This window comes from Littorina saxatilis, linkage group LG9, assembly GCF_037325665.1.
Source record: "Littorina saxatilis isolate snail1 linkage group LG9, US_GU_Lsax_2.0, whole genome shotgun sequence".
NCBI classification, from domain to species: domain Eukaryota; kingdom Metazoa; phylum Mollusca; class Gastropoda; order Littorinimorpha; family Littorinidae; genus Littorina; species Littorina saxatilis.
In genome coordinates, this window is record NC_090253.1 from 56,458,298 (window position 1) to 56,480,717 (window position 22,420).

Genomic DNA, 22,420 nt, shown 5'->3' on the forward strand with positions numbered 1-22,420 from the left:
AGTATGTTCTCCAGCTACGAAACCGCATTGAGGATACCTGCAAGTTGGCGCAGGAACAGTTGGAGAAGGAGAGCGTCAGATACAAGAAACACTTTGACAGGAAAACCAGGAACCGCACGTTCAAGGTTGGTGACAAAGTACTACTCCTGCGTCCGCACAAACAGAACAAGCTGGAGATGACGTGGAAGGGTCCATATGTGGTGGACGAACGAGTGGGGAAAACTGACTACAGGATCGTGATTCGAGGGAAGAAGAAGTTGTACCACGCCAACATGTTAAAACAGTTTCATGAGCGTGGAAACATGGCCGCTGCAGTTGCAGTGATTAAGCAGAAACGAATTACTCCACCATCGAGAAGGAATGTTATGCCATCGTGTGGGGGGTATCCCGATTCAGTCCGTATCTCCACTCCAAGCCGTTCGTGGTGCAGAGCGACCACCAGCCACTTGAGTTCCTCCAGGGGATGAAGGCAACGAATCGCAGGTTGATGAGATGGGCGTTGCGGCTGCAACCCTATGCCATCACCATTCAAGCCATTCCCGGAGCCGAGAATGTGGGAGCAGATTTCTTGAGTCGAACTGAGGAATGCTATGCTGACATTTAGTTGTTGTGCACTCTTTGCTTGGACGTTTATGAGGTTGCTGTAAACTGACTACTGACTATGTAGTTTAAGCTTAAGAGGGGCATATTGTCACGCGCAAAATGTTCCCACAATAAATGTCACTAGTGTGTGTCCCATACAAGTGGTGTGAGACCTTATTTCTTCTGGATTATTCTTTCCCTTCTCTTCAGTCCGTGGGCACGTGGTTGTTGGGGGGATGTCTGCTTTTCAGCTATTATGATTGGTCAGTGGAAGTGACGTCGCGCATGACGCCGGTGGCTGGCAGGCATGCGTGACTAGCTTGCAGACTGGGGATGGACGACGCACAGGAAGGGTAGCTAGCACAGGTTTATTGCAAGCCAAGTTTCCTTAACTTTTGTTCCTGAGAGGATAAAGCTGAACGGCTGTGGTTTTTGTTTAAATCCGCCGTGCCGGGCTGCGTGGATATCTTTTGTTCCCCTGCTTGTGTTCAAGGAAGCGCCGCTAAGATTTTCCCCTTCATTTCTCACAGGTTGTTTGGTGAGTAGTGTGTCAGTCTGGGTGTCGCCAATTTGACTTCTCTAGTAGCTGGAATGTGTGTAAGTGTGTGAATGAACAGTAAGTCTGAAACCCATTTTGTTGCTCTTCGTTTTTCGTTTTGTTAAGCTTTCATTTGGGGTGGTGGGGAGGTATCATTTTCACCCCATGTTTTTCCGTGGTTGAGTGGTGTATGAGCGAAATCTAGGCTTTTTATGTCGAAATTTCTAATTCTCAAAATGGCGACTTTCTAGCCAATATGGAGAATTGATAAACACTTAAATTAAGGGAGACATGTATTCCCTAGCATATTCTCTAATAAGTTCAGAATTTGACATAGAGAATTTTTGGATGAACTTGGATTTTAAATGACCAGTGTAATGGTGGTCCCATGTAAGACAGAGTCAATATGAACAGATTGTTGTGCTATGTCACAAGATGTACAAGTCCCATGTTTCAAGCATATTCATGTAATAATGTCCTAGTATTTTGTCGGAAAACCTTGTGGAGTGAGTTTCATGGTTTGGGGGTTGAGAAATTGTAAATTTGTCATGAAACTGGATTTTTGGTATTTCTTGTGTAAAACAAAATGGCGGATTTGTGGGAATAGTGGTTGCCCTTGGAGGGAGTTGATTATTTGCCTTGTCAGAAATCGAAAGTTATTTCCCCTGGCCAATATGGCCGCTGCCCTGTTTACCCAAAACATAAACTTTTTGTGAAAGTGTGTTTGACTTGAGAAATTTTTGCACATTGCTTTCCCAAGTTAACTTTTATAAATTGAACTTATGATTTTAGGGTTTTATATTTCATGGAGAGGTCAACCGGAAGTAACCTTCAGCCATTTTGAAACTTTGTTGACATTGTTTTGAAAAACTGTGTACTTGGATACCAGTTTGTTTTCATGTAGGTTTTTGGAACTTTTTCAGTGTTTTGGAGTCTAATTCAGACTCTGATAATTTTCTGAAACTTTTTGCTATAAAGTTAATAGTCAGTTGGACTTTGAAAATTTTTGGGGAAAGTTTTCCAAATATTTTATACATGATAAGAACAAAGTGGAACTTAGTTTTTGGGAGTGATGTTTTGTCACCATAAAAGGCTAAGGTTAACATTGACTTGGGAGAATGTTGTGCAATTAAGAAACGTTCTGGTTTTAAGATAGTTAGACTTGAACATAAGTTATTATGTTGCGCAGAACCTGCCTACCTGCCTATCTGCCTACCTACTTATCCTGGTACCTACTACCCTGGTGCCTGCCGTCCTGCTGGGGGGTGATGATGATGTGCGTACCTAGCCAGTCCCTGGCTGGGGTTACCCGGTTCCCTGCAACCCTGGGATGCAGTGTTCAGGAGGAGAAGTGGTATCGTTTTCATTGAGTTTTGGGAACATTGACTTTTTGGGGATTACATGAACAATACGGTGTTCCCCTCTACACGAACAATCCGTTGTTCTCCGCTTGATAGCGTGTTTATGTTCCGCTGATCGCATTCTCCGTCGAACCACAGTAACCCTTTATTGCATAATTTCCGTGAATGTTCACCGGGTTAATATTCATGCGCGACTGTACCAGAGACTGTGCAATATCATGATTGATTTGTGACATTGATGAACTGTGGGATCAAACGTTCTGTTAATGAATTGAAATCACAGAGACATTGGGTGATCATTGCGCTTGAGTGTTAACAACACCCCATCATGTATTGAAAATTAACCTAGACAAAAGGGTTCTTGGATTTTTGAGTGTGCCCAGAGATATTTTGTGGTGAATTGATGTTTGTGTCAAGCTAATGAGGTGTTGTGTGATTTTGGGTGAACTATTAGTGCAAGCAGGACCTCACATCGATGGATCATCACTTGTGATTATCTATTTATTGGTCGTTCTGGTTTGAGAAACAAGCGCGGTAATTGTGTTAATAACTTATTGGCTTCAATTTTTGATTAGTTAGTTAATGTGATTGAATTAGTGATTTAGTTTCAGATTCAATTAGGTTTTGTTGGTTAACCCCTTAAGTTTGAGAGAGAGTGTGTTTGTTGTCTTGTATTGTGTATTTATGTGAATAAAGTTATTCTTCCTCTTTAATTCAAAAACTATACCGGTCTTGTCTTGCCTTTCATTTTTAATCTCACATTTCTTTTTCTTTTATTTTGTACCACGCGAGTAGCGCGTGACACACACATTTGACAACAGTTCTTATGAAAAGTGGGTATCTGCCTATTTCCCCGTACGCCATTGTATTTGAGGAATGCAGCGGAACATTTAAAAACCTTTTGATAGCAAAAGTGTGAACTTGCTCAATTGGCTTGACGCCCTCTAGCCCCCAAACTTCGGCTGCGTATGTTAAAATGGGTTCTACCTGCACATCAAACATCTTCCAAAACACCACTGGATCAGCAACATTCAGTTTTCTCATTGTTCTCTGTATCTCAATGACTGCTTTCTTTCCCTTTCTGGACATCTCACTCAAAGCAACATTTACACTCAGTTTTGTAGTAAACAACATGCCGAGGTATTTGTACGAGTTGGTTACTCGGACTGCCTCGCCACCATAGGACCATTTCTCGTGAGCTGCAAGGTGGCCTCCCATACGGAACACCATGACATCAGTTTTATCCAAGTTAACTGATAAGCACAGGCGATCTGCTTCTCTTTTTAAATTGTTCAGTTGGTTTTGTAAACCTATGACAGAATTAGACATCAAAACAACATCGTCAGCGAAAAGTAGCAAGAATATCTCCGTCGCACCAGGTATCAACTGTATACCATGTCTTCCCTTACAGGACACTTCTGTTGCCAGTTCATTAATAAAGAAGGAGAACATCAAAGGGCTTAATAAATATCCTTGTTTCACCCCTCTTGGGCATTCAAAATAATCAGAATAATTACATCGGTCACGCACACATGCTTTCACTGATGTGTAAACGGCTGTTAGGGCCTTATACATTTTCCCGTTTACACCACTTTTCCTCAAAACCTCCCATAATGTATTCCTGTTCACAGAGTCAAATGCCTTCTTAAAATCTACAAAAGCTATGTACAGTTTAGTATTCTTTAATAAATGCTTCTGAACAATGCCATATAACGAAAAAATATGATCAACAGTACTGTAACTTGACCTGAAGCCGGCTTGTTCTTCAATTATTTTTTCCTCTTTCTCAGCCCACTTCGTCAATCTCTTGTTGAGAATGTGTGTATAAACCTTGCTTACAACACTGGTCAAGGCTATGCCACGGTAATTATCTGGTACATTCACGTCTCCTTTCTTATGAATTGGCATGATAATTGATCTTGACCACTCTTCAGGAAATGTTCCAGTGTCAAACAACATGTTGAACAGATCAACAAGAAAGTCCAATACAGTTTCATTGGCATGCTTCAACATTTGGCTCACAATCATATCTGGCCCAGCACTCTTTCCTACTTTTAAATTACGGATACTGTCAATCACTTCTTGCTTTGAAATGTTTTCGCTAAATAATTCATCAACTACTTCCTCCTCAACTTCATCGGTATCCTTTTCAACTCCAGACCCAAAATCAACGGTGTTAAAAACCTCATAAAAATGTTCGTACCACTGTTCACTTGAGATGCCATGGAAGATTGCTTTCTTTGCGTTCAATGACCGAATAGTTTGCCAAAACACTTTTGGGTCTTTTATGGAATTTTTCAACTTGGCAAGTCTTTCTAAATCAAAATCAAGTTTCTTTCTATACAACAGTTCCTTGTACTCTTTGCGTTCCTGTACATATTCTTCCCTGCATACCTCATAATTTTGCTTGTTAGCTCTCTGAGCCCGTTTCAGGAGCCGTTTTACGACGGCTTTCTTGCGCAGACAACCTTTGTCAAACCATTCGTTTATATCTTTTTTCTTCTTGCCAATCGTCCTAAACATACACGCAGCCGCACAATGGAGTGCCCTCAAAAATATTTCAACAGACGTATCAACACTGGAATCTAGGGCAGACCGTGCATCATGCATCAGCTGCTGGAAATCAGGTGAAGCGAGCTCGCCTTCATACTCGCTCAAAAAGCTGTCACACCAGAAAATGCGGTCTTCACAGCTTGTTGTCTCCTCGTGCACATTAATTTTACCGTCAACCCTTTCCCACACAAGCTCAACAGGTAAATGCCAAGAGTCGACACGATCGCCTACTCGCAAGTCAAACTTTCCAGAATACAGATCTGATGACACAATGAAATAGTCAATAACACTGCTACCGTTAGGAAAAATAAACGTAAATTTCCCTTCTGAATCACTCTTGCATGAACCATTTAAAATAACACAGTCAAGCATCAAGCACAAGTTCAACAGGGATTTTCCAAAGCTGTTGACTGACGTGTCTTTAGAACACCTGCCTGTATCGTCCTCAGCCTCGGGCGCAAGCGGTGACATGTCTTCGAGATTTGGCTGCTCACAGCCCGTTCTTGCATTAAGGTCACCACATAACACAACATGCATGTCGTCCCTCTGAAGTATCTGCACCATACATTCCTCAAGTATTAAGAGTCCATCTTTTAACGCTAAGGTGTCGTACAAAGGTCCGTTAATAGGCACGACATATGAGGCTACCAGCAACACATCTTTTTCAGTGCCGAAAGCTGTCTTGTTTATTCTTAGAGCAACAGTATTGTCAATGTCGGTACTGACTTCCGAAACAAAGCACGACATGGATTTCCTTATTAAAAGTACGACTCCGCCTGAGTGCCTGCCTCGCCGAGAAAGTTTCTTCGCAGGCGCGACAAATTTGGCAAAGTCAGTAAAAATAGTACTAAAATCAAAGTCACTGTTCACAAATGTCTCTGTCAAGCAGACTATGTCGAAAGAGCACACGTAGCTAATAAAAGATAAATCAGGAAGTTTGTTATATAAATTTTCTACATTGTACGCTAGAAACTTTACATTACCAGGATGGTCGGGTTTGTCCTATTTCTTGTTTCTTTCTGAGCGCCGCACATTACTGCTTAATCCTTGGCTGTTGTTGTGAGAGCGTTGTGACCTCTCACCTTCACCCCAAAAGCGGTGGAGTCCAGACTGCTCACTGGGCGAAAAGTCACGTTTTGGCACTATAACGTGGCATATAACATGAAACATAAAGTTAATCAACTGAATTTTGTGGCATTAAACCTGTGCGATTCACATCAAGTTAGAAAAACTGCCGTAACGCAATAAAATCCCTGGGATTTTAGCGGGGTGCAAAACACGGTAAAACATCGAGTTTTGGTGTCTGCGTTTTGGACGTTTTCGCTACGTTAACGCACGGCGATTCACGTCGTGTTAAACGCGTTTCAGCAGTGCGCAAAACACCACAAAACCTATGGAGTTACGATAAGTTTTTCTGGTTTCTAAAACTTGATGTAAGAGTGTTGTTTTGATGGATTATTCTGCGTTTTAATCAGCCTGGTGCCGAACCCCGGCCGCCTCTCGGCGAGTCTGCAGAATCAGACGATTATCGGCTCCCTCTCTCTCTCTAGTTTCTCTCTCAGCACGGTCACACACACACACACACACACACACACACACACACACACACACACACACACACACACACACACATACACACACACACATACACACACACACATTCACACCGTCACTGCACACGGCACACACACATGCACACACACACACACACTGTGACTGACACTGACTGACCGTCACACACACACACACACACACACACACACACACACACGGGCACACAGTGACACACACACACACACACACACACACACACAGTCACACACACACACACGCACACACAACTGAACACACACATACACACACTGATCATCAGTTTATAAATGTGAAAAAAAAGTGCAGTGCATATACATTTTTGGGGGGTATCTCTTATTTTCTCTATAATTATGAGCCTTGTCACGTGTAGACGAGAGTATGCATTGCCCGTGCGTTGAGCAGAGAAAGTAGGTCAGTTTTAAGCTAACAATTTAGTGCAGCCAGATTTTAGTTTCCTTCTATATTGCTATGCAATTTTGCTGGGGCACAGTGAGCCGAGTTAATCGTTTTCCCATGTGTTGCTTGGGACCTGTAAGGTCCAGAGAAGCGGCGACTGACCACAGATAGGTCTTTGTTCTACTTCCCCCCCACCCCTCCCCCCCCCCCCTCCCCGAAACATCCGTCCGAGATGGTGGCGGCTTCTGACTGGACTTGCAACTTTCTCAACTTGTACGTACAGTACAAACTGAATTGACTCGAATTTGAGTTTTGGGATTTCTCTTGCTCTACCTTTTCTGATAATGTTTTACTCACCTCGTGTTTAGATGCAATACATAATGTCTCTTTACATTTAGTCAAGTTTTGACTAAATGTTTTAACATAGAGGGGGAATCGAGACGAGTGTCGTGGTGTATGTGTGTGTGTGTGTGTGTGTGTGGGTGTGTGTGTGTGTGTGTGTGTGTGTGTGTGTGTGTGTGTGTGTGTGTGTGTGTGTGCGTGTGTGTGTGTGCGTGTGTGTGTAGAGCGATTCAGACCAAACTACTGGACCGATCTTTATGAACTTTTACATTAGAGTTTCTGGGAATGATAACCCCATGAGTTTTTAGATAAACATTGCACGCTTCAATGGAAGCTAGCATACACCCTGTGTCTCTCAATATATAAGGCTGAAATAGGATATCTGTTTTAAAAACCCTGATCTCCGTTCCTCCTTCCCACCCCTCAATACTCTCTCACACCGAGCTTTTTCTTCTTCATTGTATTATTTTTCCAGTTATGTATTTACTTACCTATTCAGACACAAATATAACAATATAAACCACATAACAAAAATTAAAAAAATAAGCCTACAAAACCGCTCTAGTCCAACCATATTCCGCGTACACAATCTTCACTTCCATCCCCATTTTGAAACATCGCAACAGACTTCCAGATATGATTATAACACGATCATATGTGTTCTCTGGTTGCATGTTTGTTCAGTGTCTTGTCCCCACATAAAGCATATTAACTCTACCTGTCCTAAAGCCAGTTGCAGTTCTAAGAGGACGTTAAAACTAATTATCATCATCACACACACACACACACACACACACACACACACACACACACACACACACACACACACACACACACACACACACACACACACACACACACACATATGAAAGATCCCATGTATGTTTTATGATTGTTGTTTTGGTCTGAATACAATTTGGAATCTTACTACATGTACACTCATAGACCTATATTAATATAGGTCCCTGCTACACTCTTGTTGATTTTACATTTAAAGGTCCTGAACTTGTCAAATCCAGGTGCACGGAGCCCCTGGGGCTTTTAGTCATACCTCAGGCAGCTATCCGTTAGAAGAACTACCGAGTTTCATTGACTTGCACCCAAAGAGTCAAGAACTGCGATTTTTTTACGAATTAATTTCGGACTCTGTCCCGGCTGGTCTTGACCTATTTTTGGATCTAAATTTAGATCAGGTCACCACATCATGCACAAAAAGACACGTCACTAGTAGCAAACTATGTCAGACATCATCATGAGTTTGTGTAAAACAAAATGGAGGCCGGAATCACTCAGTTGAATCGAACTCCGACCAAACACCACGTAATAACTAGGTTAATTTACGCACTCGCGTGAACAAGCCAACTGTCGAGCTTCACAGATGTCGTCGTTGGGTAGTTTTGGGTTTGTTTTACTACCATAGGAGGATTTTTGAACTGTAAATGCACTCAGCTGCAACAAAAACGCAAAACGAAGGCTGTGAGCTGCACTGTGCCTTTAAGTTGTTGTCAGAAGTATTTTGTTCGTCGGTTCGTGTCTGGTGCGTGTGGTTTGAATGCCGTCCTGACAAATGTCTTTTAAAAACACATTCACGATAACATTTTCGACGCAGACACAGACAGTTAGGAAGGGCTCCTAATATGGACCACTTTTTGTTTCATGCTGATAACTAGCTTGTTTTCTTGCGAAGAAGTTTTATTTTGTGTTTGGTAGTCCTTCTCTCTTAGGTTAACCGTTAGGCCTAATTAGAGTGAAATAGCTTTGATAGACATTCAGCAAAAATTAAATACAGACAGAATCACAAATGGTCCATATTAGGAGCCTGGGCGCCTAATATGGACCAGTGAAGCGGCCTTCATAGCATGAATCACTGTAAAAAGCCCCCTATACTTCAAAATAGCATGATACAACTTAGTGTACAAGTCAGACTAATTCAAATATGCTTTAGATTGATCTGTTTCGGGTTGATGAGAGCATTATTTGAAGCACACCAGGAAACTAAAGAAGCTTATCAAAAACAGAGTGAAAATAAGTGAAATTATCAGTTCCACGAAAAGAAGACTTTTTGTTATATTTTTTTTAAATCTCGAGGGCTAGTAATAGGTTATTTCCAGCAAGCTTCTTAATGAATTAATGAAAAAAGCCTTTAGCTTCTTTTTCTTCGATTTGTTGAAGGTGGTCCATATTAGGGGACTCGCACATACTTTGAGATTTTGCTATTGATTTTTTGTTTGCAGCAGAAACTCGGGGTCAACACTGCTAACATGTAACAAATGCGGTCTTAGCTGTCATATATAGCAATTTTTGTGTGATAAAAGCTTTGGCTGTGGACAGAAACGAGTCCGTTTTAGGCAGCACATTTAGAGTGAACGCTGCCAAAAGTTTAAAAAAATAGAAAAAGCCTAACAGTTTTGAGATTTGTGTTTCTGCAACTGTTTTGACATGTGCAAGTTATCCAGAGAGGGTGAATACAGCGAACAAAACTTTTTTGAGCGCTCTAGCGCCGTTAGTTTGTCAGAACAGGAGGTGGTCCATATTAGGAGCCGGTCCATATTAGGAGCCCTTCCCCTGTGAAGCTACCACCGCTCGGCTTTACACACACACACACACTTTTAATTAGTTGCTTTTGGCACACGGCCTCATCATCTGAACTTGAAACAACTACAAAACACAACAACAACAGCATGGTTGTGCTTGTCGGGTTATCACCATAAGGCGCCTGTACTTGTCTCGCTCCGTTTTTAGATCCGTGGCCTATGCCGGCGCATAGATGTGTATTGACTGGATCGCCAACTCGCTGCGCGCTTGCGGTAAGTGCATTCCGAGAAAAGTCACTTCCGTTTCGCCATTTTTCGATGATGCCAGAGAAGTGAACCATGATTTCAAGATGCCCGATGCAAATTGTTGTATGCCTGGATGCAGTGTGAGCTCACTAAGATGTGAAGAATGAAAGATATTACACATGGTATACCAAACGGAAAAGCGGATGTCGAATGGAGAGCTGCTCTTATCCACAAAATCAACCGTGCTGACAAGCTTTTCAACCCGAAGAATGCGAGGATATGTTCCCGACATTTCGAAGAAACATGCTTGAAATACGGTACGTAAAAAAATAGAAATATAGCGAAAATGAAAAACGCTGGCGTTGGACCCGAGTACTCTTCAGACTGGCTCGCTCCCCCAGTATGAAAGTTTTTGTCTTGTGCACGTGGATTAAAAAAAAAAAAAAAATTATTTATTTATTTTAAAAAAATTATTAGAGTAAAATAAAACATTAAATTCATAATAAACAATAGTAAACAAGAATTAAAAAAAAAATAAATAAATAAATTTGACCGCCCATGCCGGGAATCGAACCCGGATCACTTGGATTAAACAAAAATAAATAAAAATTATTTATTTATTTTACACAATTAAAAAAACTATTAGAGTAAAATAAAACATTAAAACGTTCATAATAAACAATAGTAAACAAGAATTAAAAAAAAAATAAAAAATAGACCGCCCATGCCGGGAATCGAACCCGGATCACTTTGGCCATAGACTCTCTCGTGCTCTCTGTCTCTCTTTCACCGAGACCAAACCCTGCATTGTAGTTTCTTTGCCGAGACCATATCCCCACCCGTTGTCTGGCTTGCAAATCATGCTTTTCTCGTCACTGCGTGACGTGTTCGGCTCAGGGCGCCCAAGTCTCCCCTTTAGTTCAGTGACTGGCTGTTCGCAAAGCGACTAGCCTCCCACCGCAAAAATTCCCCCCGTTAAGAGTCGTTTTGGTGGAATATTTCGCATTTAGGTCCCAGGTAACATTATGAAGTTTTAATACGATCAATCGGACCTATCATCAAGTTAGTGTATCAACTTTTGAACGAACTGCGCCCAGTAGTTTCCCAGCAATAAGCTGTTAAGTCGAGACGAACAGATACACAGACACACAATTACAGTCTGCAGGACCCTCCTACTGCGTACTCGGGGATAAGCTTTCATCTGATTGTCTGTGCTGTGTTGTTTTGCTTGTAATGCTTCAAGTGACGAAGTTCTAGTAGTACTTTTACAGCTCGCAGACAAAAAATAGCACAATCGTATTCTGAATCATACATTGACAAAGGTGTAATTCAGAGCTATAATTATTAGGTAATGGGGGGAAAAACACTCTTTGTTCTTGTGATAATGTGTTTTTGAATATATTCTAGTAAACTTCTGGTTTAGATTTCTTTTGTTGTTTTACTCGGTCACTGAGTCAGTCTTGTTCATTCTTGACAGATTTGCAGTAGTGTGTTTTACTAATTCTTGTTTCCATTTCAATAGATCTAAATGTATAGGTCTGTTTAGTTCATTTAACTTATAATTTCGACTCGGCATTTTGAACATTTTCTTTGCATGTTTTTTGCAGGGCCTACAGGCAAGCGAGCACTCATTCCAGGAAGTCTGCCAACCAACCATGTGCTACAGAAGTCAGTAGAAACACCAAAGACTCCAGCCAGGAAACCCCCAGTGAGTAAAAAATTCTGTTATTTGCCCAGTATAGTAATTATTAGTATGCTATTAGTGATACTGATAGTGATAATATGCTACTTGTAACTCTTTTGTGAGTACCGGTACATGTATACTGGGTGTTTTCTCAGTTTTTGTCCGCTGTCAGTGTGAGATTTATATTGTGGTATAACCTGTTTTTCTAGTTTCATGGTTTAGCCACGACTCACTTTGAATGAGTGTCATCTGCCAGGCATTTAGCTGATTATCTGATAAGTGATATTTATTAATTTGCTATTTATAAATTACAGTTACAGTAAACTAACACTGTCGCACAAAGGGGTACATCACGAAGCGTCCCGGTACCGAAGCGTCCCGGTGCCGAAGCGTCCCGGTACCGAAGCGTCCCACTATAACGCGTCACAGGGGTACCGGGACGCTTTGGTACCGGGACGCTTCGGGACGCTCCCGCGCAGTAGGGCACGAAGCGTCCCGGTACCGAAGCGTCCCGGTGCCGAAGCGTCCCGGTACCAGTCACCACGCACATCCTCGGCTCGCATGCCAATGTATTTATATAGCAAAGGGAATGCCTGTAATTCACACAGAGCAATCACTTGGTCTTAAACGTGCACAACACAAAAACTTTCATACTGGGGGAGCGAGCCAGTCTGAAGAGTACTCGGGTCCTGCGCGAGCGTTTTTTATTACCCAAATGAACCCAAACAAATCCAAATGATACAATTTAAAAGTCGGAGGCAGAACTGAAAAGACTTTTTCCAACGCTCACGCTTAGTGAAGCCGGAAAGCGTGTTTGATAACAGACATATCCCTCTTGTGAACGGAAGCCTACGGACTTTTCCCCCGAACTTGTCCACACGGGTACAGTATTTCCAAATTGGTGTGTTGTGAGTACAGATCTAAAGTAAAGTTGGGGAAAAGTTGGACAAAAAGTGATTTTTTTTTACCGAAAGCAAATCAAGGTCTGTGCAAAATTAAAAAAATCAGTGAAGTCAAGGTCAAATCAAGGTCAAGATTAAATTAAAAAAAAATAAATATGGTTAGTCAAGTCAAGGTCAAATCAAGGTCAAGGTTTAAAAAAAAAGTCTAAGTCCTGTGACGCGTTATAGTGGGACGCTTCGGTACCGGGACGCTTTGGTACCGGGACGCTTCGGTACCGGGACGCTTTGGTACCGGGACGCTTCGGTACCGGGACGCTTTGGTACCGGGACGCTTCGGTACCGGGACGCTTTGGTACCGGGACGCTTCGGGGTGTCCCCGCACAAAGTATGTGACTTTAAAAAAAGATTTGTTTGAAATCATGTGAGCTCTGTCCACTAGATGATGGAGAAGGGAATTTTTCCAGTTGAGTCCGCAACATGGATTTTTTCTCTCTCAGGATAACAAATACAGTATGGTAGGAAAAATTTAGGGTTGGTGTGGCGATAACAATAAAGATATGTCATAGTGACTTGACTAATTGATTTGAATTCTGCTGCAGGTCAGTCGCCCCCCACCTCCTGCTCCTGACCTGGTTGCCTACTACAACTTCGAGGAAATACGACAGGACACCCTTCAGCTTGCTGCACCATGGTGTCTCTTGGAGAACAGCAAGGAACAGATACAGGTGGGAATAACCGAAGCCAGCCAAGTGAAGCTGAGGGTCGTCATCCTCCCAGACTTTACAGTTCAGGTGCATGTGTATGGCTTTCATGCGTCTTCTGCCCTCTCCACTATTGAACATGTGCGTCTGAATCAATTCTTGCTGGACTTGCATGAAAGGAAGCTGTGCCCTGGAATTACTGAGGCTGGCCTGCAGATGTATGCTGATTTGCCATCAGGAGACAATCATGTGTATTTTAAACATGTCCTAGGATATTGTTTAGACAACAGCGGTGTTTCCTGTGTGTCTTGTGTGAGATCAGGTAGCTGTACTTTTGTTTTGAATAATGTCTCATCTAACATGTGCGTTCAGTGCAATGCAGCAAAAAATCTCCTGATGAAAAAACAACAGCGAGCTTCAGAAAGTGCACTTCGACCAATCAACAAACATGATCCTTTGCACTCAACTGACACCAAAAGCGAAATTGTCTGCAGCGTTAAAAACTGCCAGAAAGAATGAACGAGCGCTACAACTTCAAGTTGACAAGTTTGTACAGGACTTATCGGAGGCAAAAAACACAGTGGAAGTTGATAATTCTCTCCACAACAGCTTGAAGGATGTTGTCAGTAAGACGCCACTTGAGACGTTCTGGGAAGAACAACAGAAAGCTTTCAGCAGGAAGGGTCATGGGATGATCAGACTTGCAATTCTTCTCCACAGTCGAAGTCCTGCGGTGTATGAAACACTTAGGCAGACAGGCATCCTGAAGCTGCCTGGAGAATCAACACTGCGGGACTATACGAACGTCTTTGGGCCAAAGGATGGGTTCAACAAGCAGGCTGTGGACGAACTGGTGCGACAATCCAAGGAGTTGAAAGAGGAAGAGCGGTTTGTTGTCCTCTACGTTATGACTACGTACTCCAGCAGACATCAACTTGTGGTCGACGTGCGTGGGTTTTGCTCAAAATACGTAAGTATTCGTCAGTGTTTGGCTTCTCGAATTAAGTTTCAACTTAATCTCTGTCTCGAACCACAGGCGGAAGGTATCGTCCACTACTTACATAGAAAGACTATACTGAACGAATTATGTATGCAATACTCCTGCTGGTGAGTTCACTACAAACAGGTACTACATTGGAACTACTCAACTAGTCTATGTTATTTGTTAATGAGGATGATTCATCGTAATCTCACTGTCATGATACTATTGCCATTGACAGTGCTAGATCACTTCATAAAGTTATTTTAGTAAGTAATCATATCATATTGATAATTTTGATATAGTGATTTACTGACGGTGACAATGACATGTCATCTTCATACTATTCCAGGTACAAGATGCTGACAGTGCAGATATCTAGGGCTTGGGATTTCGGCTCCTGGAATCCTACAGATCAACTGCTAGTCTAATGTAAGGATTTTATTCAACCTTCCTGTTCTGCTGTTAGTTTGTTTTTTAAAATTGAGATCAGAAGAATAGGTTCCATAAGAAAATTTCTCACTGTTGATGCCACTAAAACTCTCGTTACATCCTGCATTCTGTGTAGATTAGATTACTGCAACTCCCTTCTCATAGGCTGCCCTGACTCCACTCTCCAACCCTTGCAAAAAGTACAACACTCTGCAGCACGTCTCATTTTCAGAGCACAGCATCGACAACCCTGCACTCCTCTCATGAAAGAACTTCACTGGCTTCCTGTGTCTGAACGTATTAGGTATAAAGCTGCCTGCTTCTGCTACAAGATCATCTCTGAATCGACACCTGCCTATCTTTCGGAACTGGTCTCCCTCTACACTCCCTCTCGCACCCTTCGTTCTTCTGCTGATGCACGACTTCTCCGTCAAGGTTGCTTTAAACGCAAGGCTCATGGCTTCCGCACGTTTTCGTATCATGGCCCTCAGTTATGGAATTCACTCCCCTTCCAATTACGTCACTCTCCATCCATTTCATCTTTTAAGTCCAATTTGAAAACTCACTTGTTCCAACAACATTACGGATAGTTCCTTAGGCCAAACAAAAAAAAATAGTCTGTTTACGGTAACATAGGCCAAAAAAATAGGGTCGGTAGGTCGGGATTTTTTTTCCCCCAAAAAGCATATTATTACATTATTTTGCCCAAAAAAACTTTTTTTTTAAATTTCATTTTTTTTATTTTTTTCCCAAATGCCAAAAAAAAGTCTAGGGTCGCGCGAAAAAATAGGGTCGGTCGGGATACCGTAAACAGACTATTTTTTTTTGTTGGCCTTAGCATAGAGTCTGGGGATGTGAGATGTGCATGATGTGTTGTTTGAATCTGACAGTGATTGTATGAATTTTTTATACATGTATTGTTGTCACGCGCTTTGAACTTCTGATAAGGCGCTTTATAAATGCCCGTTATTATTATTATTATAAATAGATACACACTTGTAAACTTATGTTAGTTTTCACACGTGAGCATGAAGGAATGTGCCTTTATGAGGAATGTATAGTGGCTTGCAATATTGAATTTGAGGGATGTTTGATAATATATTAGCACAGCTCAGTTTTCTTGAGGGTTCCGTGAGAACAGTGAAATTCTCCTTTGAGGACTGAAAAATATCTTGGATAATTGGTCTTAATTGGGGGGGGGGGATTTAAAACATCAGTACATTCACATGTGTTTTTCATTTTCACTGTGTTTAGGTGGGGAGGTCCTTCTCTACTTCTTTCTTTGTTTTCCCATTGACATATTTTTGTTCTTGTCTATATATTTTTACATAGGTTCACCATTAGCTGCTGTCCTCATCCCCAGCCGACTGTTTCCGCTGAAGCCGTGAAGGATACTTCTTCATGTAGGCGTGGACATCTTTTTCGTCGCCATGCAAGGCTTCCAGTACCATATAATTTTGTGAATACTCTGGGGACCTGTCATCGACTTTGGAAGGACGCTTTATTTTAACACTTTGTACCCCATCTATGTTGACCAAGATTTTTTAAGCCGAGACCAGCTGTGCTGCAGCAGGTCACTCAGAATTGTAAAAACTGTGTATCAACAGGCTAGAATGCTGGCGTTAGATCAACGTTACAGGAAGCGACTGAAGCTAACCGTCTAAGCAGGATGCAGATATGTGCCAAATGAGAACAGATGCAATGTACATAGTGACTGTGTGTTCGGATATATATCCATACCTGGTCAGATAGAGCCATATGAGTGGGTACGGATATATATCCGTACCTGGGAGACAAGGAGTTAAGACCACATCTGAACTGAGGATTTAGTCTCTCCATAATCAAACGCTGAAGAAGATTTCAGAATGAACTTTGTTAGATAAATTATGGTTGTTATGATCGCCACATTTTAGGTCCCCCCCTCCCCCCCTTTTCAAACTTCCCTGCTTTTAAGACCTTACGTTTTTGGATTTTCTGTTCACAACCTGTTGTGCATTTACCTACATATTAAGCAGATTTCCTCCTTTTTAAGACCAGCTTTTTTTTTTTAATTCTTGGAGGCCTGAAAAGGGGGTTTGGAAGGACACTGTATTTGTTTGTTCAAAATTCAGAATTCAAATAATTCTTCATCAACGAGACCCCCCGCGGGATAGGGGAAGTCCCATATTGGTTGGAACGAGACAGAATTTACCCGATGCTACCCAGCATGTCGTAAGAGGCGACTAACGGATTCTGTTTCTCCTTTTACCCTTGTTAAGTGTTTCTTGTATAGAATATAGTCAATGTTTGTAAAGATTTTAGTCAAGCAGTATGTAAGAAATGTTAAGTCCTTTGTACTGGAAACTTGCATTCTCCCAGTAAGGTCATATATTGTACTACGTTGCAAGCCCCTGGAGCAGTTTTTTGATTTGTGCTTTTGTGAACAAGAAACAATTGACAAGTGGCTCTATCCCATCTCCCCCCTTTCCCCGTCGCGATATAACCTTGAATGGTTGAAAACGACGTTAAACACCAAATAAAGAAAGAAAAGAATTCATCAACGAGTGATTACTGCCTCACCATAGCAGTTAGGCCAGTCTTACTAACTCTTACTTTTATTAATGTGCCGTGATGCAAAGACGTTGAGCAGTGTTCAGATGTTTATGAATCTAGGGCTTTCAAAATTTACTGACAATGACATGTTGGACTCCATGACATCCAAACATGAAGTTCAGTTACCCCTTTTCAACTGTGAAGGTCACATTGTGGGCGAATATTTTGCAAAAAGTTGGAACATTGGTATGACTGTTCTTACTCACAAGGGAAGTGATTTAGTTATTTACTGATTTTCATTTTGTGTGGCCTTCTTTCACCCATTTAATCATTCATAAATGTTCATACCCAAGGGAAGTAATTCACATATATATCTATGGCCAATGTTTTCACAGGGCATCTGCCCCTCCCCCTCCCCTCCCAACACACACTCACATGGGCTAAAACTTACATGGCTTTTATGGGTATGACGCTCTTACTCACGATTTTAGTCAAGCAGTATGTAAGAAATGTTAAGTCCTTTGTACTGGAAACTTGCATTCTCCCAGTAAGGTCATATATTGTACTACGTTGCAAGCCCCTGGAGCAGTTTTTTGATTAGTGCTTTTGTGAACAAGAAACAATTAACAAGTGGCTCTATCCCATCTCCCCCCTTTCCCCTATCCCATCTCCCCCTTTTCCCCGTCGCGATATAACCTTGAATGGTTGAAAACGACGTTAAACACCAAATAAAGAAAGAAAGAAAGAAAGCTCTTACTCACAAGGGAAGTAATTTACTGATGGTGTGTTTTCATTTCGTGTGGCCTTCACCGATTTAAATAATTTATTTTAGCTTATCCAATTATAGTGTGGATGAACACTGTCTCCACTCAAAATAGTCCTTTGCTATTGTACATTGTGAATCAGCATTTTTGTTTTTGTCCTGTTTGAATAAAGTGCAATAATTTTACAACCAAAGTGTTAATGTTAAAGATGTTTACATAATGTGTGAAGGATGATGCATTTGAAAACTAATATTGTTAAATGTAAATTGACATGTGACAAGTCAGCAAAGTGCAATATCCAAGCATGAAACCCGCACACAATTCCCAAACAACATGCTTTCTTTTCCACAAAATTCCATCCAGGGGAAAACAATTATGTGAACGTCATAACATGGTGTTTTTTTACATTAATAATCAAGCCTACACCAACTAACATGGTGTTAATAGGCATTTGAGCAAGCTTTAACACCAACATAACATGGAGTTAATAGGCATTTGAGCAATCTTTAACACCAACATAACATGGGGTTTTGCATGTTAAACCAGCAATAACATGATGTTAATCACATTACAAGCAAGCTGTAACACCACCAAAACAACCAGTTTTGCAAGTTAAGTCTACGATAACATGATGTTACTTGGCGTTAAACCAAAGCTTTAATGCCATCAACACTTGACATTTTTGCATGTTACAGACATGCTGTAACATGGTTTAACATGATGTTTTGACCGTCGCAAAACGCGCTGAATTCCAGGCAATTTCGCAGCGATAACTTCAACAAAATCCAATCAAAATCTGGCGTTGTCGTGAACACCATAATGTAATAAACCCATTGAAACTTGAAGTTTTGTTGGGATTTTGAGTAGTTTTGTAAGATACAAAACGCCACTTTTCGCCCAGTGGCTGTGACCCAGTGCCACGGCCGTCACGACGCTCGTCACGTGCAAGACGCTGTGATCTGTCAGTGGACTGCTCCCGGACAGGGGAATCCCCGTGTCTCCCTCTTGGCTGCCATTGGCGTTGACCTTTGCCCTTGTTGTTATGGTCGGCTTGTCGCTCGGCTGGCTGTCTCTGCGTGGTTGGCTCCCTTGGTTCGTCTGCAGCAGCATCGGTGTAGAGTCTTTGACCTTCTCTCGGTTGCACAACAAGCTTTCCTCTTTTGAAAAAAGCCACGTTTCCCTCTCTTTTGGCTTCAGCGACAATCTTGGCCTGGTTTCTCGTCAAGTCGTTCACAGCCCTCACTCCCTTCTTGAAGAGACTGTCTCTGTATTGTTTGTTGGTTAGGATAGACATGTTGTCTTTCCAACGACAGAACTTGACGATTATCGGTTTGGGCTGGCCATCTCTGCTTTCCCCCACTCTGTGTGCACGCGCTATGTCGTCTGGAGTCCACTTCTTTTGTCCTTCCACACTGTTGAGTACATCTGCCACAGCTTTGGCACAGGCATCGTAGTTCTCATGTTCCTCTCTTTCGGGCACCCCATACAGACGCAAATTATCACGCCGTGAAAACTCTTCAAGTCTCTCTATTTCTGTGTGAAGTTTGCTCATCTCATCTTGCACGCTACTCATAGCAGAAGAAAAGTCGGCGATAATTTCTTTGTTTTCCTGATTGGAATTGAACAGATATTCCACATCGTCTTTGTTTGGATTGGATTGGATTGGATTGGATAAGATTTACAGTCCAGTGAGGTTACCCTCATGGAAAGTGTGAACTGCCGTTGTCAGTGTCTGGTAGTTCGACTCCAGCTTGTCACACCTTTTGTCTATTGCATCATATTTGCTTGTCACAACTCCAATATCTGTCTTGATAGAACTCAAGTCTGACTGTATGTGATGCATATTGGTTTCCAGACTCTCAAACTTCTCTCCTTGTTGCTGAAAGGCTTTCAAGATTTGTACTGCCATGTCAGGAGCTATGCAAGTTTTGATGGCAGTAAGTACCGGCGTAGTTTGTTTACTCACAGGTTCAGGTTGTCTGTACTGGTTTGGTTCGTTTGTTGTGTCACCTTTCCCTTCGTTATGCTTATCCGGGCCAGCAACATTTGTAGCGTCTGTGGTAGGTCCTGGGTTCATTTCAACGTCGCCACAGCACAGAAAGTAGCTTGCCACAAACACAAACCAAAGAATGTCCAGTCTGCCCCAAGCGCGTATCACTTGGGCACGCATTTTGACAGCGTGGCTTGCACGCTGTGCCATGAAGCTCAGGTAGGTTGACACAAACCGGCCACAGCTGACTTGTTCGCGACTTGTTCTTAATAATTATGTGATTGCGTGGACTCTGCTTTGCATTGTGTCATTGTTTTGTTGAAATTGCTCGGATGCTACAGGAAATATGATCATGCCAATTGAGGAACTGGCATAATTTAAGCCTAAGAAAACGTCATGTTCTTGATTCATTTCCAGCCATATCAGAAAGACAGTAACTATAATTCAATAAGAAAGACATAATTACAACAAACGTTAACCAGGGATATTTACCCCTCAGTAAATTATTTTAGATGTTGTCTGATGCCAAAAGTCTGTAGCTGTAATTTAAAGCTCCAATCTGTCTCAAAAGGTTTACTTGGCGATTTAAATGTGACCCTCCACCACGAAATGAGTCGCATGTCACCTTGGCCTTATTTTGATATTTTTACATTTTCATAAAGAGTTTTTTATGCTCTATCCAGTGGTGAAAACCGTTTTAGAAAAGAGCGAAAACTGTTTGAGTTATAAGCCTGTGACTAAGGTGACCCTCACACTGTTACCAGACACTCCCCGGACTTATATTAAGCCTAGCGCAGAACCGCGCGAGGTGACATGCGACTCATTTTGTGGTGGAGGGTCACAAATCTTCTCACGAAAAAAGCACTTCTAACCTTATGGAACACACTTGCAATAGCATGTAATAGCATTCAATGACACAGTTCGTTTGAATGGCTATTTGGCTCGAGTAAACCACACATCCGTTTTCGTGGTTTATCTAACCCCTGAGCCATCGTGAACCCGTGTGATCCACTTTCCTTTTTTTCACAATTTAGTCGTCAGTTTGTGATTTCAATGCGACTCGCTGCATCTGCAATAGCACGTTATTGTGTACCTCTCAATCTAAAACGCAACAAACGGCTGCGAGTCACACGAACTTATCGGCGGAGGTTGACTTCAAACAAGCAAGCGCTGTGCAGAACATTAGTCTTCTACGGGAAACACGACCTTGCGTGACACGCTTCCGGGCGCCCTTTTTTCAAATTTTCAAAAATTCGAATTGTACTGATCTTAGTTGTCTTGATAAAAAAAAAATCTTTTATGATTTAGAATGTTTGTGTAACAAGCTGTCAATTTATTGCTGAGATTGTAAAAGCTAGGTCTAGCGCCAACGAGACGTCCGATTTGTCTCATTGTAAATCCGGCCAAGCAAAATTAAATTCTTTGAAAAATGCTCGCTCTTTACGGAGGGCACCTAGGTTGTTCTCAAGCGGTGAATGATGTTTAAACGAAAGGTTGTTTGTACTGTGTGTAAAAGCCTGACAGTGTCTGTGACCAGAAACTGATGGTTTACGGGAAGCTGAGTGTGCCTTTAAGGTATAATTTGCTTATATCCATATGCCGTCACGTAGTACAGGACGTTTGTTTTGTCGACTTTTGACTCAAATTAGACTACAATACAAGATTTAAAGTTAAAAAAAAGAAGAATTATAATTGTTTTCATCCGGGAGAAAAATACTCACGATAACTTTGCCCGTGCAGCAGTTGGCAAGCAGGCACACGTCGAAGGCCCGCTGATTAGCTTTGTTCAGTGCAGAGACACTGGCAAGTAGAGGGTTTTGCAGGCTTCAGTTGTCACACAATTTCTCCCAGATGCCACCGCCAGCGTCGTTGCATATCGGCATAAGGTCTTTTATACGTATACTTGGCCCTCCAACCCGGATCAGCAGAGGTAGCTAAATGATAAATTACAAATTACGTATATATTTGTAATGCGATATCACGTCTATCAGGTGTGTGCCCTCATTGTTAAAAAAAAACCCACACGCATAAAAGCTACTGTTTAATTTGCTGCGGAGTATGAGTTTTGTGTTACATGTTATTATAAAAAAGGTGTCATGAAACAGCCTGCAATCCAAATAATTGTAGCCAAACAACTTCATAAATCAATGTATTCCCCCCTCTGCTTCGTTACCTCTGTAAACTTGTAGGGCTAGTTATTTTTCGATAAACACCCAGCAACCAAACAAATAACGACCCAGCAACAGCCTGAATCCTCGATAGCGCAATGGGTTCAGAAGTTGTTCTGCGTC

The 22,420-nt window shown here is 41.8% G+C and overlaps 2 protein-coding genes across 2 annotated transcripts in view; one reads left to right on the forward strand and one right to left on the reverse strand.

Moving 5' to 3' along the window:
• The window catches only part of LOC138976538 (hemagglutinin/amebocyte aggregation factor-like), a 57,619-nt gene extending 35,616 nt beyond the window's left edge, over nucleotides 1–22,003 (reverse strand). The window contains exon 1 of the mRNA XM_070349397.1: nucleotides 21,851–22,003. The gene's annotated coding sequence lies outside the window, so the exon portion shown is untranslated. The remainder of the gene's footprint in view (nucleotides 1–21,850) is intronic.
• Nucleotides 10,133–14,793, forward strand: LOC138977280 (uncharacterized). The gene is made up of 5 exons (XM_070350183.1): nucleotides 10,133–10,172; nucleotides 11,753–11,853; nucleotides 13,328–13,937; nucleotides 14,014–14,336; nucleotides 14,764–14,793. The coding sequence occupies exons 1-5, from the start codon at nucleotides 10,133–10,135 to the stop codon at nucleotides 14,791–14,793; spliced, it is 1,104 nt and encodes a 367-aa protein (XP_070206284.1).
• Nucleotides 22,004–22,420: the final 417 nt, after the last annotated feature.

Bases quoted from the DNA above. Each gene is read 5' to 3' on its own strand.
- LOC138977280 (XM_070350183.1), top strand. From the start codon at position 10,133: ATGTGTATTGACTGGATCGCCAACTCGCTGCGCGCTTGCG. The intron at 10,173-11,752 runs GTAAGTGCATTC...TGTTTTTTGCAG, and splicing joins CAACTCGCTGCGCGCTTGCG to GGCCTACAGGCAAGCGAGCA. The intron at 11,854-13,327 runs GTGAGTAAAAAA...TGAATTCTGCTG, and splicing joins CTCCAGCCAGGAAACCCCCA to CAGGTCAGTCGCCCCCCACC.